A 16374-nucleotide genomic window follows, 5' to 3' on the forward strand; every position below is an offset into this window, starting at 1 on the left:
GAACAGCAGTAATTCACCATCATTTCATTTCCCCCCAAATTCCCCCATTTCAATAATATACATACATTACCAGTCAAAAGTTATGACAGTTTCTCATTGAATTGAATGAGAAAATGTTTTTTGAACCAAGACAATGTACAACAATGTATACAAGCAACGCCAAGACTGACGCACAACTGTTTGTAAGTGGTTGCAAAATGACCCCATACAAGTAGTGTAAATACTGCTTTTCTGAAGGCTAATGTAAAACGTATTTTTGTCCAGAAACGTCGATATTCAACATGGGTTCGCAGAACTATAGAATGCCAAACTTTTTGTGGCGGGGTACTGGGTCAGACCGGTGGACGGTAAACTCCCACAGAGCTGTTTTTATTGGTCGTCAGCGCTCAGGAGATCATCAGCACAATGCACTCGACAAGCCGGCCACAAGTCCAAGTTAATGACAGCTATTTTCCTGTAGCCAAAACATTTACACACACACATCATTAGCTCTGCACATGCTCCTGAGGCACTGTTATGGGCTCTAATCAAAACGACAAATGATGTGTCACAAGGAGTGGAAGATGAGTTGGAAGAATCCTTCTCCCTCTCGGAAAGTAATAAGGTGAAGAAATGTAGCTGAAGAAATGTGAAGTGGAAAGACATATGGGCGGGGGTAAGAGACAACAGGGGATACGATAGTGTGGAGTGAGAGGGAGAAAGTGTGTGTGTGTGTGTGGTGTCAAGTTGATGAATGTGGTAGCAGGAGCCATTGTAGTGGAGGACGACTAGGAGGCCACCAGATAACAGCAGAGCAAAGCCTTAGCTGTCTCACACCATGAATAAATCCCCATGAAAATCTCTCTCTCACACACACACACACACACACACACACACTGCAATTTCTAATTACCTTCAGATGACTTTATCTTTCTGTACCATTGAGTTACATCGATGCAAAGTATCCAACTGTAGGCATAAGTGCTCTGTAGGCTTGTTTAAGATAACCTGTGCATGTGCACTGTGTTCAACACACACACACACACACACACACACAAATGCTTACTGATCTGTCTACTCTCTCTCACAACTTAGAAGTTGCCCAAAGTCGCCTTGTTTACTAATGATGATGAACAAATTGTCTGGGTGTGAGCACTGGTGTGGTTTCAACTCTTTTCTTTCCATATAGCGCCCTCTAGAGGACGCTAGTACGAATTGAGGACAGCTTTCCTCCAAAATGACATTCATCCAAAATGAAAACATCACACATAGGTGTACTGCGGTGAAGGTAATCTAATTAACATAATAATTACTGCTGCACTCCACCAATTTTCCACAAAAATCTTCCGTGGCTGTGGTTTTCTCTTAAAGTCCCTGACCTTGATGCTTTCATGGTGATGTCAGCAGGGTTAGGTTATGGATCGCATAACAGAAAGCCATCGTTGCAAACTCTTGAAATAGAGTTTGAAAGACATGGGTGTTTATCTGCATGGCGCTCAAACCAAAATATGTCAGTGTTGCATTATGGGAAGTTTAGGATGCAGCGATTATGGAGTTTGAAAAAAAAATAGTGTGATAAATTGAATAGTTTATGGACTAAAATGTTGGCTAGCAGAGCTTCTTCTTCATACAAGTAGACCATTCTTTTTGCATCATTGTCGTGAATCTCCTAACTATATGGAAGTATGTTAGTAAGTTTGGCCCAAGAAAATTCTTTTGAAGTGAAGCTTACAATGCTCTTAGTAACTTAGATCATTTTTGAGTCTAAATATCAAAGCCAACATGACAGAGAGACAGCAAGACAATGTTGATGTAATGTTGATGTGACCAAAAGCTGTACATCAATAGGCTTTAATTCACAAAATGTAGTCATAGTAAAAAAAGGAAGTTGTGTTCTTTTTTACACCTGTGGGTTATTGCTGTGCAACCAAAACTACAAGATTAAAGGACTAAAACCTTGATAGCAATGCCTTGAGGCTGTTGTTTTTGACACCCCTTAAGAACACATGGATGGATGAATACCACGAGAGGGGTAAAAGTGACCTTACATTAAGCTGTTACCGCTTGTAGGCTATGACTTAGTATTTGTATACGTACTAAATATCCCTTATTATGCATGCTGTTATTTCTTATCTCCCGGATAAGTTGAGTGCCATAGTAGTGCAATTTACACATTTGTAAATAGGTAGTATACTGATTTAAACTCCACCAACACCACAAATATTTTGCTTATTGTTACCTTACTTCAGCGTTGAACCTTGACTGTGCAAAATGATGTATAGACAAAGTTAAACACTAGACGGTCCGTTTCACCTTCATCTCCTGAAAGTGTTTCTGTTGTCACTAAATCTGCATTGAAGGAGATTTGTGCTGTGAGTACCAAGTGTGACATGTAAACATACATTTTAATGGTGCAACAACTACGTTTTAAGCTTTTTCAATACCGCGACAATAAACGTAATTCTATTAATGTTCAAAAGGAGTAAAATATCTTTCAGACTACGGCTGCCTCCTAAACCCACGGTAAAAAAAAGCTTGGATGTCACGTCCAGCCGCCGCCATTTTGAAAGGTGTTGGAATCACCACGTGAGGAGGAAGCGAGTTAGGAAAGAGGACGGAGCAATCGAGCGGAGCGGCAGAGGCGGGCGAACCCGAGCCATCACTCAACTCTACTCGTCTTGACTACCCGGGCTAACTTTAGCTACATGTGCTGAGGTCGAGGGGGAAACTGATCTCATCTGCAACAATGCCGACAATTACTTTACCGCCGAAAGAGAACGCTCTCTTCAAGAGGATTTTGGTGAGTTGATTGTTAAAGAGTTGCACAGACTTGGCGAGTTTAAAGCTCCGTCGGCGACGCTGTGTTCGTGTGTATGTGTATGTGTGTCGGTGTAGCTCTCCGGCAGCTAGCGTTAGCTTCCGTGTGTTAGCAAAATGGCATCATTGAATGGGCTAGCTAGCCCGGCTCTGACATGCGCTGTCACCGGGGATTAAAGCCAAAATGGTTGTCCTTTACTCGCTTCTGATGGTGTTTGTAGTGTTTGAAATGCAGCACCACTACTTGCAAACCGGCAATTGGTATTTTAAATAACCAGACTGACTTATTGGCGATAGGCCGCTGTGCTCGTTTAACACAACAACTGATAACTTGATGCTAGGTGGCACGATGTGTAGCCAGTGTAACGGTCGTTTACTCTTGTAGCAAACTATTGCGACGTTTTAAAAGTATTTTTACGTTTTTCTTGCAATTATCTGAATGCACGGCAGCTGTTTCTACCACAACATTAACGTACGTTTGATTTGTGTCAGACGTGGGCCAAGCTAACCGGCTATGGGAGTCCATCACACTGGTTTGACGTTAGCTAGCCGGCTAACGCTAGCCAACGGGCGTTATACCCATCTTGTAAATGTCAAAGAAACATCTCTTTGTGTGGAACCTGTATGTGGTCATCACCTAAAATCAGATCTGCGTTGTCGGTTGGATTCAGTTAAAGTTGTATCGTTAACTGTTTGCTAGTGTGCACAACGTGAGGAAGCGAGGGACGGACCGGTGTGACTGTGTCAGCAAATGTGTAACGTTAATGTTAGCTGCTTCAGGCCTTCTTTCAACCCACCCATTCATCCATCCACCCCTCTCTTCCCTACCGGAGTACCTGTGTTGCTCCGCTGTCTATTTATTATTTGCACACAGTATCGTGTCTGTTAGAGAAGTTGTGGAATTCGGTGTAGTTTGCCAGATTAATTTTAAAAAAATCAGTTGTGCTGGTTGGCTGTGAGTTTGTGCTGTTGAACATCTCTGCAAGCACATCTAATAGTTACACTTTGCAGGGACTGTGTGAAGTACCGTTCGGTTGGCAGCGAGCAGGCTGACGTCACTGACCAGTTCAGATAACCTTCATTGTCATAAAAAGCATGGTCTGTGCTCACTGGCAGAGGGCATTAATCCACTTTTCCTCTGGCAGGACCTGTGAACCCCTGATCTATAAAAGTTAGAGCCTGTGTTTTCTGCATACCTCAGATGGGGTTATTATGCTTTTCTCTCCGCTCGTTGTGGCGCTGTGTTGTGTTATCGTTGGTTGTTTTGGATGGAAATTGGGTTTCCTGGTCACACTTGTAGAATTGACCACTAAATTGAAAAAATGCCGAATGTGTGTAGCTGGTGAAGTCACTCACTGAATAACATCTGTTTTGTGTTGGATGATAATACATTAAACAATTAAGGAATAGGAAGGCCTTCGCTGCCATAGTTACTAAGTTGCAACCAAAGTGTTATAATTTGTTTAAAGCACTTGTACTATTTTAAAGTACACGTTAGTACTGCAGGTTCAACAGTCTTCCGGTTTGTCTTTGTTTCAGCTTGTTATTCAAAATCTGAGATTTGCATTCGGAATGCCTTCATCAGTTTAATGCCCTGAGCTAAAACATTGGTCAACTCTTGTCCATAATAAAGTGAAGTGAGCTTTTAGTTCTTGTTCTTAGTTCGGAGGGATGAAATTGTTTCATCAGCATGAATCCACTGTGGGAATGTGAAAACATAAAAATGAAATTACTGTCATTGATTGCCCTTTCTGCACTGGTGAATGTAAATTGAGATTTGAAACACTTGTCTCCCTGGCTGCAGCCAGAAGTGGACCACACCCCTCTTTATTTTGGCCTTTTCCCACACAGAGCGCCCAAATGCGTTATTGGAAGGTGGCAGGTCTCCAACTTCTGCTTGGCACTAGAATTGGCTGAGTTTCTGTTTTGTTCTGTTGTCATGGGGGGCGGGATACTTTTCCTCACTGTTATCTTTAAACTTGAACAGGGCCCAGAAATAGAAAACATTTCATCCATGCTGTATTGCAATCTTGTTCTGATCTGAAAACCTTTTATGCTGCATTTAAGCGTGCAGGGAAATTAAAAGCCCTAAAGACAATTCCTCCTTTTTTTAAACCCCAAGTATTAAAACTCTGTTGCAGGCACAGTGACAATGACAAATAAATACTAAAAGATGTTAGAGGAAAAGTTTGACTCTAGCACAAATAGAACTAACAATAAAGTTTACTAATGGATGTTATTCGTCAAACTGGACTTGGGTATTTACTTCCACGGATACCTGTAGCAACTCGCCCACATTCAATAAGTTTTTGTAAGCTGTTGGACAAGTAAAAACTGAGTCTGCCTGTCGTGGTCTTTATGCATGTCTGTCTAGATGCATCATGGTTAGTATTTAGTGTATAGAACTGTATGGATCCCGTGACCTTTAGGATGTAACACAACTAAACTATTGCTTAGGTTACCAAGCGGAACAAAAACGCGGTATACCATAAGAGCAAAACAAACAATGTTAAAAACAAACACAAGCCTCTAATCTGTCTGAAGCGAAGGGACTGTCCCAACAATTCCATACATTCTTTGTCTTTATTTCTTTACTCGGATGACGTCATTGGTGTCAGCCAGGTTTGCTGGTGAATGAAATTGTGTCCGTTAGTAAGGATTGCTAATTAGCACAACCAAGTTTTTATTAGCTCATGCGTGTTGTGACCCCTATATAATGGTAGACAGTGCTTTTTCCACCTTGATTGTTTACATATTTTACTAACAGAAGGTGTGCAGCGAGCTCTGCAGCTCAGAGCCAACACACACATTTTAATTAACAAACACAACATGTTCTATGTTAAGCACAGACGGTGGTATTAATGTTGCTAAATTTACCCCAATTATACAGTTTGTTTACTACCATCGTGCTCCTAAAACAAAAGATGTTGGTGTGGAACTTTTTTGCGAGCTCTTGCACACCTGGAGGTTGTTATTTATTATGACACTTTCTGTTGCACTTCTGGTTGGATCCCAAACTGCATTTCATTGCTCCGTACTTGTGCATGTGTAATGACAATAAAGTTTAATCTAATCTGAATCTAATCTTAAGGATATGGGAGCCGTTTTTAATTTTTTGGGACAGTTGCTAAATGTGAGCCTGGTGCCTTGTAGCACAGCTGCTATAATCAAGACTTTTATCATCATTTGGAACACTGATAAACTATAAATTGTAAATGGCTTATCACAATAGTATAACTGCTATGCACACATCTTAAAGTTATGTTCCCGTTATGTCCCTATTAAAGCATGAAATATTGGGATTTTTTCTTTTTGATCAGTGAAGTGGGTTTTGAGTTAGAAGTCACTTAATATTGTGATACCTTTTTTGTTATTTGGCCATTTCAGATTTTGTTTACTTTTAACAGCCGTGTACCTGTGACAAAGTATCTTTAAATTGCCGCTAAGTACTAATAATCCCAACTAAAGTAATTAATTAGTGTAAAATAGAGTAATTTGAATGTGTGGGACAGTTATCCTTTTTGTTATGTTATTACGGTAGGGGAAAACACTGGGGGAAGTTGAGGATGGGTCAACAAAATGCCATCTGCCAGCATAACTCTTCCTAGCTGTCACACACACACACACACACACACACACACACCAGCTTAAAAAGAGAGGTGGTTTTCTGTTTAATTCTACCGCTACATACTAAATGTAACTTTGAGACAGAAAGCTGGTTATAGTGGTTTAATACTAAGTGTGTCTTGGTAAAAAGTCTGACTCAACATATAACCTGACTGTTATGTACCGGATGCTGATGAGTATTAAGGATAGGTGTTCGTATATTGGTAATGTTCTACTGTTGTATTAGTCTCCTTAATGGTGAACAACTATAACCCGCTCTGTATTTTGGACTAGAACTGCTGACTTACAAAGACGGCATTATTCCTTGTTCTCGAAGGTCAGCTGTGGTTCCCGTTCTGCTCTCGTGTATCAGCTGTCCGTTAATAGGTATAGATCACACAAAAAAGTGTAATTAGTTCCCTTCCATAGTTTTTCTATTTCTTTTCGTTGTAAATCTAGCTTAGTCCACATGATAACCACATGGTTGGTTTACCCTTGTACTCTTGTGTACATTTTTGTTATCATTTTTGTTATCATATCTAACAGCTTAATTGTAAAGCTCAATATTCGGTTAACACGTTATATTGGCTAAATAGTCTGAAAAATAAATGGTTGGAAATATCACAATTCATTTTTGTGCAATATATTTCACAGCAAACAGTATTCACGTGACAGCCCAACTCCTTGCCCTATTTGAAGTATTTGGGCAAGGCTCCGGGTCCAGGATGAATATTTTGCTGCTACTCTGAATTACAGTCTGAATCCGCTTTATTGGGTGATTGAATATGACTCTGATTTATTATTTTCTCTGCACATGCTGTAGTTAGTCAATCATACGTACACTCTATCTGAAATAACAAATGTTCTTTTGGCTTAATGTGATTTCTTTTCTTTCTCCACTTGACAGCGATGTTATGAACACAAGCAGTACAGAAATGGACTAAAGTTCTGCAAGCAAATTCTGTCCAACCCCAAGTTTACAGAGCATGGAGGTAGGCAGCAGATATACAGATGGAAAGATGGAAGAAATGTTGTTGGGTCAATTTGATGTATGCACCATGTTTCTCACTGTCCGCTGTACCGTTGTCTTCCTGCAGAGACCCTGGCGATGAAGGGATTAACCCTGAACTGTCTGGGAAAGAAGGAGGAGGCCTACGACCTGGTGAGAAGAGGCCTGCGCAATGACCTCAAGAGCCATGTCTGTATCCTTATTCACTTCATGTGATGAGCCCGGATGGGGCGATGCAAGTGGAATAATGAATGGTTTGAGGGTGGGCAACAAATTACTATTCTGTTAGTACTGTGTTATGTAAGAGCAGAGAACTCTACAGTTAGATCTTATCTTGAGGAGCCAACAGGTATCTTGTTTCCAAAGCGTATACATTGAGTGATGTATGCTGATATTTATACAAAGAGTGATTTTGGTTATTTATTTATTCCTGTTAATTACAATATTTATTATTTTTCCAACCTTTTTATTGTTCCAACAATGAATCAATTAATGGAAAAAATACTAAATTAGTGTCTTTTGCAGCCCTCATTACATGCTTAAATATTCCCTTCAATATGCATTTGTAGTGTATGCTGCTAAAACTAATCAATAGAATGTGTAGATTCTCATATTATAAATGTCAAAATGTAAACTTTTGAAGAAGTCACAAGAACTTGGTTTTCATCTAACCAGGAAAGCCGCATTGGGTCCCAGTAACCACAACTTCTCTCTTCTATATACCTTTTTGCAATGGTCGTTTGATACCATCGGTTTGAATGCTGGTTGTCCCTTGACTCCTTGTGTGCCCCAGGCTGGCATGTATACGGGCTACTACAGCGCTCGGATAAGAAGTACGACGAGGCCATCAAGTGCTATCGCAATGCTCTGAAGTGGGACAAAGACAACCTGCAGATCCTCAGAGACCTTTCTCTGCTGCAGATCCAGATGAGAGACCTGGAGGGCTACAGGGTGAGAACTTACAGTTGATCGTTATCCTGAGAATTGCATACAATAATGGAGCCCTCATGGCCACAGCCAATTTGGAAAGCACATTTAAGAAATATGGCCACCTCGTTTTTTAAAACAAACTTACTGTACTATATTTATAAACCATAATAATTTGTGGGGGAAGAACTTTCATGGAATGCACACATCTGTCACTCTGCTTTGTCCAGGACAGTGTTGCTCTCCTCCTGAAGAGGACCAAGCAAATGAGCAGGCACATAACCATTTGCAGTCAGGAATCACAATGTAGAACAGCTCTCATGGGACACACTCAAGGGTTTATTAGCTTATTTAGTAGGAGGTATCAAATTGCAAGATGAAAGATTGGCTGAAAGGATCAGAAATATTGGCAAGACTGTAACAGTTGCAGCACCTGAGCTAAAAGCACACCCCAAAATGATGAGTATTTGCCGGCTTATATGCAATTGGCCATTGTAGTTGTGGAGAAACCGTGATCACATCTATAAGAATTAATATTTTATGTGTAAACAGTTATACATCAGATGTCCTTGAACTGGCTTGTTGCGACCGGATGTCAAAACCATGAAACCATAAGCAATCGCCTGGAGTCATCTCTTTGGCCTTGTCGGCCTGTTGGTTCTGGTGGTAAGAAAGCGCTGCGCTTTCTTTCCGTAGGAGACACGGTACCAGCTGTTGCAGCTGCGTCCTGCGCAGCGAGCCTCGTGGATCGGCTACGCCATCGCATACCACCTCCTGGAAGACTACGAGATGGCTGCAAAGATCGTCGAAGAGTTCCGGAAAACACAACAGGTTCGGCCCAATGACTGTTCCCCATTTGAATGCCTTCCTCCGTCGCTCTTTCTCTTGCTAGCTCCGCTCCTGATAAGGCCAGTCCGCTTCCTGTCCTTGGGCTGTATGTGTCATTCATTGAGTCTACGTCACCAGGGAGACACACACACACAGAAGGAAGCAGCATTCTCTGAACAGCACTGATGCAAAGTCCATCCAGCAGCACCTGTCTGTCTTCCACTGTCGCACATACAAAATGTTGATTTCCCTTTTGGTTTTTCTTAGACGTCTCCAGACAAAGTGGACTACGAATACAGCGAGCTGCTGCTGTACCAGAACCAGGTGCTGAGAGAAGCAGGCCTTTACAAGGAGGCTCTGGAGCATCTGTCCAGCTATGAGAAGCAGATCTGTGACAAACTGGCAGTGGAGGAGACTCGAGGTGCGTCGCTGTGTCTCAAGCTGAAGGCCTTTACACAGACGGGGTGGATTTCTTTTCCGTGTGATTATTTTGCATATAGATGTTTTACAAACGGTTTTTCTCATGATTTCTATAGCACAGGCCGTGCAAGAATTTCTTTGTACCTCATGTCAGTGCTGTATTTCATCTTTTTACTCTTATGTAACTTGACACCGGAGCTCCTCTGCTGTGTTTCTGCAGGAGAGTTATTCTTGAAGTTGGAGCGCCTGGATGATGCAACAGAGGTCTACCGCCGTCTGCAAGAGAGGAACCCAGAGAACTGGTCCTACTACCGGGGCTTGGAAAATGCCCTAAAACCAGGTATGACGCATTATCCTCCTTTCAACAACATCGCCATCATCGCAAACTAGTCTCCACATTTATTGTACAAGCTACAATTTACAACCATGCTGTATTTCTACTGTTTCTCCCTCCAGGCCGTGTAGAAGACCGACAAAAGATCTACGAGGACGCCTGGGAGAAGTTCCCCAAAGGACTGGTTCCTCGCCGGCTGCCCCTCAACTTCCTCTCTGGTGAGTCTCCAGTCTCTTTTCAACAGAATTGGTGAAACTGCTTCCCTTTGTGTCACAGGGATACACAAGCAATATCCTAGCTGCATCATTATTTTTTATTTTTCCACATTTGTGTGTTAACCTTTTGTAGGATATTCATGTTTTATGACTGTCTCCATCTCGTCATAATTTTCTCTAGGTGAGAAGTTCAGAGAGTGTCTGGACAGGTATCTGCGGTTGAACTTCAGCAAAGGCTGCCCGCCAGTCTTCACCACCCTCAAATCCTTGTACAACAACAAAGAAAAGGTGATAGCACTACTTTAGAAATGACTGCTCTCACTCTAAACCACATTGTCAGCTTTAAACCTCACTTTAAACGTGCTTACAGAATGCATTAAAGGACGAGAGCTCATTTTCACGCTTTGTTTGTGAGGTATTTATCCAGTCATAGTATTACTACAGTAGAAGACGGTCAACACTAGTTTGGGTTTTTTGGCGAGTACCAGCACAAAAGCAAAGCAATGTGCTGCTGTTAATGGGAACAGATAAACATTTACTGTCCTGGCCACTGAAGATGTCAGTTTTGTGTGAATCGTGATTTTTCAACTTCCCTGCACCTAACAAACCAGCTGATCAAGGCAGCAGTAGACAAGTAGCTCACAAGTTCTTTAAGGTAAAATTAGTGTTTTTTGGTAAAGGTAGCTTTTAAGAGAGCATAAATAATGGCCTTGATTCTACCTACGGAAAACAATGTCTTAAGCCAATCTTAAGCAGTGATAATATTCCAAACATTGCGTACTCTTAAGCAGGTATTGAGCAAAACAAAACTGCCCCCTTGATGGTGCTCCTGTCTCTGTCTCCTAACTGGTGGTGTGCCGGCTGCTATTTGCAGTACACCATTTGTTGGAGATAAACAGATAAACATTTCATCCAAGCCCCCTTCAAAAGACCTCAACTATCCCTTTTAAGTATGATGCCGTATTCACCCACAGACAGTACTGCAAGTGAGTTAATGTACTTTGTCCTCTTTCTCTTTGCAGGTGGCATTAATAGAGGAGTTGGTCGTCGGCTATGAAACCACATTAAAAAGCTGTAGAATGTTCAATGAGAATGGTGAGACGAAAAGGCACCGTGTCTGTGAACTTGAGGTCTTTTCATTTAAAAGAAAGACACCCTGTCTATAAACCCGCAAACTTAGAACTTACACACAATCTCTGTCACAGATGACGGTAAGGAGGAGCCACCCACCACGTTGCTCTGGGTGCAGTACTTCCTGGCGCAGCACTACGACATCATTGACCAACAGACACTGGCTCTAGAGTACATCAATGCTGCCATTGAGAGCACGCCTACGCTCATCGAACTCTTCCTTATCAAAGCCAAGATCTACAAGGTAATACACTCCACTGCTCCGCACACATGTTACTAGTCTAACTGAGAAGCTTGGTGCCGTTTGACTTGACCATTGTATCAACCTCACCTGCAGCATGCTGGGAACATCAAAGAGGCCGCTCAGTGGATGGATGAGGCCCAGGCTCTGGACACCGCTGACCGGTTCATCAACTCCAAGTGTGCCAAGTACATGCTGAAGGCTGGCATGGTCAAAGAGGCCGAGGAAATGTGCTCCAAGTTCACCCGGGTGAGAGAGAGAGAGAGAGAGCGGGGGAATGTGTGAGGTCATGGTTTTGTTTTTCTGCGTTGTGTGCTCTCTGTCCGCTGTGGTGCTCACATGCCTGTGGGCGCGATACAGAGCGCATTAGATAATTGTAAACGCACAACCATGTAGGAAGAGAAATGACAATAAAATGGGAACACTGACAATGGACAAGTTTCTTTCAACTTTTTTGTAGGAAAGCGAGTGGTTCCAGCGCGTTTGTTCCCCGTTTTGTCATTTACTTTGCTCATGTTTTTTGCTCTTTATTTTTTTCAAGGAGGGAGCATCGGCAGTGGAGAACCTTAACGAGATGCAGTGCATGTGGTTCCAGACGGAGTGCGCACTCGCCTACAAGTCCATGAACAAATTTGGAGAGGCCCTTAAGAAGTGCCATGAGATTGAAAGGGTGAGACCTTACTATCAGGGATTAGAATTGTGTGTTATTGCATGAAATGTCCTCAAGCTCCTCAGATTAAATGTATTAGTTTAGTTTGTTCACATCTTACTTTCTCTTTCATTAGCATTTTGTCGAGATCACAGACGACCAGTTTGATTTCCACACCTACTGCATGAGAAAGATGACGCTACGCTCCTACGTGGACCTGCTGAAGCTGGAGGACGTCCTTCGGATGCATCCATTCTACTACAAGGCTGCCGTCAGCGCCATCCAGATCTACCTGAGCCTCCACGACAATCCCCTGACTGACGACAGCAAGGAGATGCAGGCCGAAGCTGGTGAGGGGGCCGTCCCGGTTGCACTGCAGAGTTTTCAACATCCATCTAATGTTGTTCTTGACCAATAGAATAAGACATTGGTACATTTTGTCCAGCGTTAACGTTGCACTCTTTTCTCCAGCCAACCTCTCGGACAAAGAGCTGAAGAAGCTGAGGAACAAGCAGCGCAGAGCCCAGAAGAAGGCCCAGCTGGAGGAGGAGAAGAAAAACGCAGAGAAAGAGAAGCAGCTCAAGAATCAGAAGAAGAAGAAGGAGGATGATGACGAGGAGATCGGGGGACCCAAAGAGGAATTGGTACCTGACAAGCTGGTCAAAGTAAGAGGACAAGAACAACCATTACAACTTTATTGCCAGTGACCAGGCAATAGAGACGTGTCTTTGACGCTTCTCAAACAGGTACACATCAGAGATTAGGTGAGCCATGTGAGTTGAACTGATTTGTTGTCCCTCTCTGTCAATTCCTGTTAACAGGTAGAAAATCCACTGGAAGAAGCTGTCAAGTTCTTGATCCCCCTCAAACACCTGGTCAAGGACAAAATAGAGACCCACCTACTGGCCTTTGAGATCTACTTCAGGAAAGGTAGGTGGTTCACACTCCTTTTAACTTTCATTCGCTGCTTCTATCAAATTTACAAACCATTTTCTCTTTCAGAAAAATACCTGTTGATGCTCCAGTCGGTGAAGAGGGCGTTGGCCATCGAGCCAGACCATCCATGGTTACACCAGTGTCTAGTGCGCTTCTTCAAAGGAGGTACGAGAGAGTTCCGGATTGATGCCACAGCTGTAGAATCAGCACATCTGGTTTCACTTAAATCTTCCTTATTTGTTCCTTTTATCCATACATCATTTTACCTACTAACTTACCCACCATCTTTTGCCTTTTTTCTTCCTACTTCTTTGATTCGTTTTTCTACATTCTTTGCACAATTGCTTCTTGAACTTCCTCCTCTGCTTTCTTCCAGTCACTGAGAGCACGCAGCTGCCGGAGGTGGTCCGGATGGTGCTGAAGCAGGAGATCACCCGGCTGTTCGGAGACAGCAACGCTATGAGCTTCAACCAGGCCTACCTCGCCAAGCACTCCAACTCCATACCGCACCGACTGGCTGGTGAGCCTTTGGCACGAGAAATGTCATTAGATGATTGGTTAAGTTGTAGTTGGTGCGGTAAACAACATACTGACACAGTACACGTGAGGGTGTGTTAGAAGCTGTGCACTTGGTCCATATGTGTGAGGCTTTCTCTGTCACATCTCCTTCGTCACATTTTTCTGTAATATCAACTCACTAAGTGAGTTTGGGCTCTAAGGGAGCACGTTTTCCCACGGGATTTTGAGAGACTGCGGTGGGGAATTTACAAAGATAAATTCTGTGTTTCACGAACATTAAAATGCCTTGCCAAAGGCACCGGCAAGACCTAAGAATAATCCTGCTTCTCCAATTTAATGTTTTTCCTGTAGTTTTTAATGGCTAAAAGCACTCATGGACCCTCTTCTCTACCCCTCTGGCAGCTGCTAAGATGATGGCGTATCTGGACTCCTCGAAGGAAACCAAGGCAGCAGAGCTGGCCACTTCACTAGACGTGTCACTCAACAACAGAACCATACAGGTAGGAAGCACTGGACACTAATGCTATTAAATGGATTGATGCCACAGTGGAAATACTTAGTATAGCCCATAGTTTTAACTAAGTGACTTTAAAAAAAAACGCATACCTAAATGTGTTGAACGTAACCTAGTGTCTCTCTTTCCTCGTCAGATCTGCACAGAGGTCCTGGAGTGTCTTCGGAGCGCCGCGCTGGGCGACTGTAAGGAGCGCGCCGAGTCGTACCGCGCAGAGTGTCGCAAGCTGTACCCTTACACGCTAGCCTTCATGCCTCCGGGATACGAGGAAAACACCAAAATCGCCAATGGAGATGTTTCCACGGAAACGGAGGAGCTAGCCAATGAGATGTGAGCGCGTTGGAACAACAGCAAATGTGAGAAGGAATTGGGCCGAGCACGGAGCCTTGTGGTACGCCTGGCAGCCATTTTGTAGAGCCAGACACAGGGAATGGGTGTTTCGTTCCTTGGCTCCGCTTAATCGGGTCTGTCCTGCCATGCCGGCTCGGCTCGGCTCTCTCCCACATGGTGGAAATCAGGACTGTGTGTGTGTGTGCGTGTGTGTGTTTGTTGAGAGCATGTGTGCGGATGTGTATATTTGTGGGAAAGGGGGGGAGTGGGGGAAGAGGAAGATAACGGAATGGCCATTTTACTTTTTTAACAAAGCTGACTACCAAGCTGACAATTAAAATAAACGATAGTTATTGGCAAACAGTCGGGGTTAGCTGTGACGGACTTACATGGACTGTCCGTTTCCTCGCAGACGATCAACAACGGTGACAGCAACCACTCGGTTTGACTCAGTGTTACTGACACACACGCCTAACGCACACTGCGTTCCCCCTTATTTTAAAAAGCTAATTTAAATGATAATAGGACACAACTGTCACCCGGAGACTGAGCTGAGTGGATCTGATCTCTTACGGATCTGTAGGAAGCTGAGCAGGACGAGTTACTGAGGACCCAAAGTAGACACTGAGGACATCCAGCGACAGCAGGCATGTCTGTGTGCTGTATCCACGTGGGGCAGGGGAGTGTCATCACTGCGCTGTACAACCAGAAGAATGTTGCCTCACACATGAACATTTGATTTGTTTCTTCCCTCACAGTTCCTGGTTAAACTTTGGAATGTTTCCTGTGTCTGTTAACATGAAGCACCTTGTAGCACAGATTAAAACTCTAAAGGTTGTGTGATGTGTGCCATTTGCAGTAAAGTGATTCTCTAACATTTCTACATTATTCTAAGAGTTGTGATCTGAGCAATACCATTGACACCCTCCTGTCCACAATGGATTAGTGATACTCTTATTGGTAACCATTTCTAGGTCTGCTTCTCTTGGCAGTCACTTGTGTTGTTGCTGTTGTCACTTGTTAGAAATGGTTTTATCTGCATGTGGACAGGGACTCTTAACAGTCTGAAGTAGGATGTTTCCACTCTGATGAACTCTTCTCCACTAATTAATTAAAATGACCCCTCAAAAGGTCAGAGTTTAACATCCAGGCCCATTTCCCATAGTGACAGAAGGAAAAAGGTTGCACGGCGACAACACTTATGACCATCTGATATGTCTTAGATTTTATTTTCTGCTCCTCCCCCTTTTGTCCCCCAATTATCTATTTTCTTCCCCGTTTTCCTCCAATTTGGGTTGTAATGTGAAAGATGAAATCTGAGATGGCGATGTATGATATCTCTGGATTTTTGTATTAAAACCAAATGAAAGAAAGCGGTTTATTCCTTCTCATCTGTACGCGTAGCCACTGTTTTAACTCGCTGAGCCGCACTCGGTATATAAATAGTTAAATAGGGATTCATCTGATATAAAGCCTGCTGTGGCTTGCTTTGAACAATACAGATTTCTGTAATTACGTTTGCCTATTTTTAATATAAAAAAGGGTAAATATGATTGTAACGTGGGTTTACCAGGACGTGTCGTCTGGGTGGATGAGGGAGCTTCAATGTGACACATATTGACAATCCATTCGTTAAAGGGTTGGAGACAGAAGGTCAGAAAGAAGAAAATAAATAAACTTTAAAAGATATATGTGGTTGTATGCATCCACACTAGCCCGTACAGTGAAGTGGTTGCGTTATTGGTGTATTTCATTAACATCTACGTGTATGAAGCTATTTGTCCTTCAGATTCCAGTTGAATTCTCAGACATAAATGAACTAGCACTTCATTGTGATATTACAAATAAAAGCGCACAGTACTTATCTGGTATGGCTCTGCAGGCGGTTCCATCAATGAAGTAAATCAACTTACACAGAA

General features: G+C 42.8%; 1 protein-coding gene across 1 annotated transcript; it reads left to right on the forward strand.

Moving 5' to 3' along the window:
* Positions 1-2513: 2513 nt before the first annotated feature.
* naa15b (N-alpha-acetyltransferase 15, NatA auxiliary subunit b) lies at positions 2514-15833 on the forward strand. Its single transcript, XM_037472665.2, has 20 exons — positions 2514-2779; positions 7310-7394; positions 7500-7604; positions 8205-8362; positions 9035-9169; positions 9434-9587; positions 9807-9926; positions 10043-10138; positions 10317-10423; positions 11158-11230; positions 11341-11510; positions 11604-11756; positions 12049-12177; positions 12293-12506; positions 12628-12821; positions 12978-13086; positions 13159-13257; positions 13469-13612; positions 14014-14111; positions 14262-15833. The coding sequence occupies exons 1-20, from the start codon at positions 2726-2728 to the stop codon at positions 14457-14459; spliced, it is 2595 nt and encodes an 864-aa protein (XP_037328562.1). The 5' UTR covers positions 2514-2725; the 3' UTR covers positions 14460-15833.
* Positions 15834-16374: the final 541 nt, after the last annotated feature.

Source organism: Pungitius pungitius, chromosome 9 (genome assembly GCF_949316345.1).
Source record: "Pungitius pungitius chromosome 9, fPunPun2.1, whole genome shotgun sequence".
NCBI lineage: Eukaryota > Metazoa > Chordata > Actinopteri > Perciformes > Gasterosteidae > Pungitius > Pungitius pungitius.

Excerpts from the sequence above, each read along its gene's own strand:
- naa15b (XM_037472665.2), top strand. The coding sequence starts at position 2,726 with ATGCCGACAATTACTTTACCGCCGAAAGAGAACGCTCTCTTCAAGAGG. Across the intron at positions 10,139-10,316 it reads GCCCCTCAACTTCCTCTCTG|GTGAGAAGTTCAGAGAGTGT; the intron begins GTGAGTCTCCAG and ends AATTTTCTCTAG. Across the intron at positions 12,178-12,292 it reads AGTGCCATGAGATTGAAAGG|CATTTTGTCGAGATCACAGA; the intron begins GTGAGACCTTAC and ends CTCTTTCATTAG.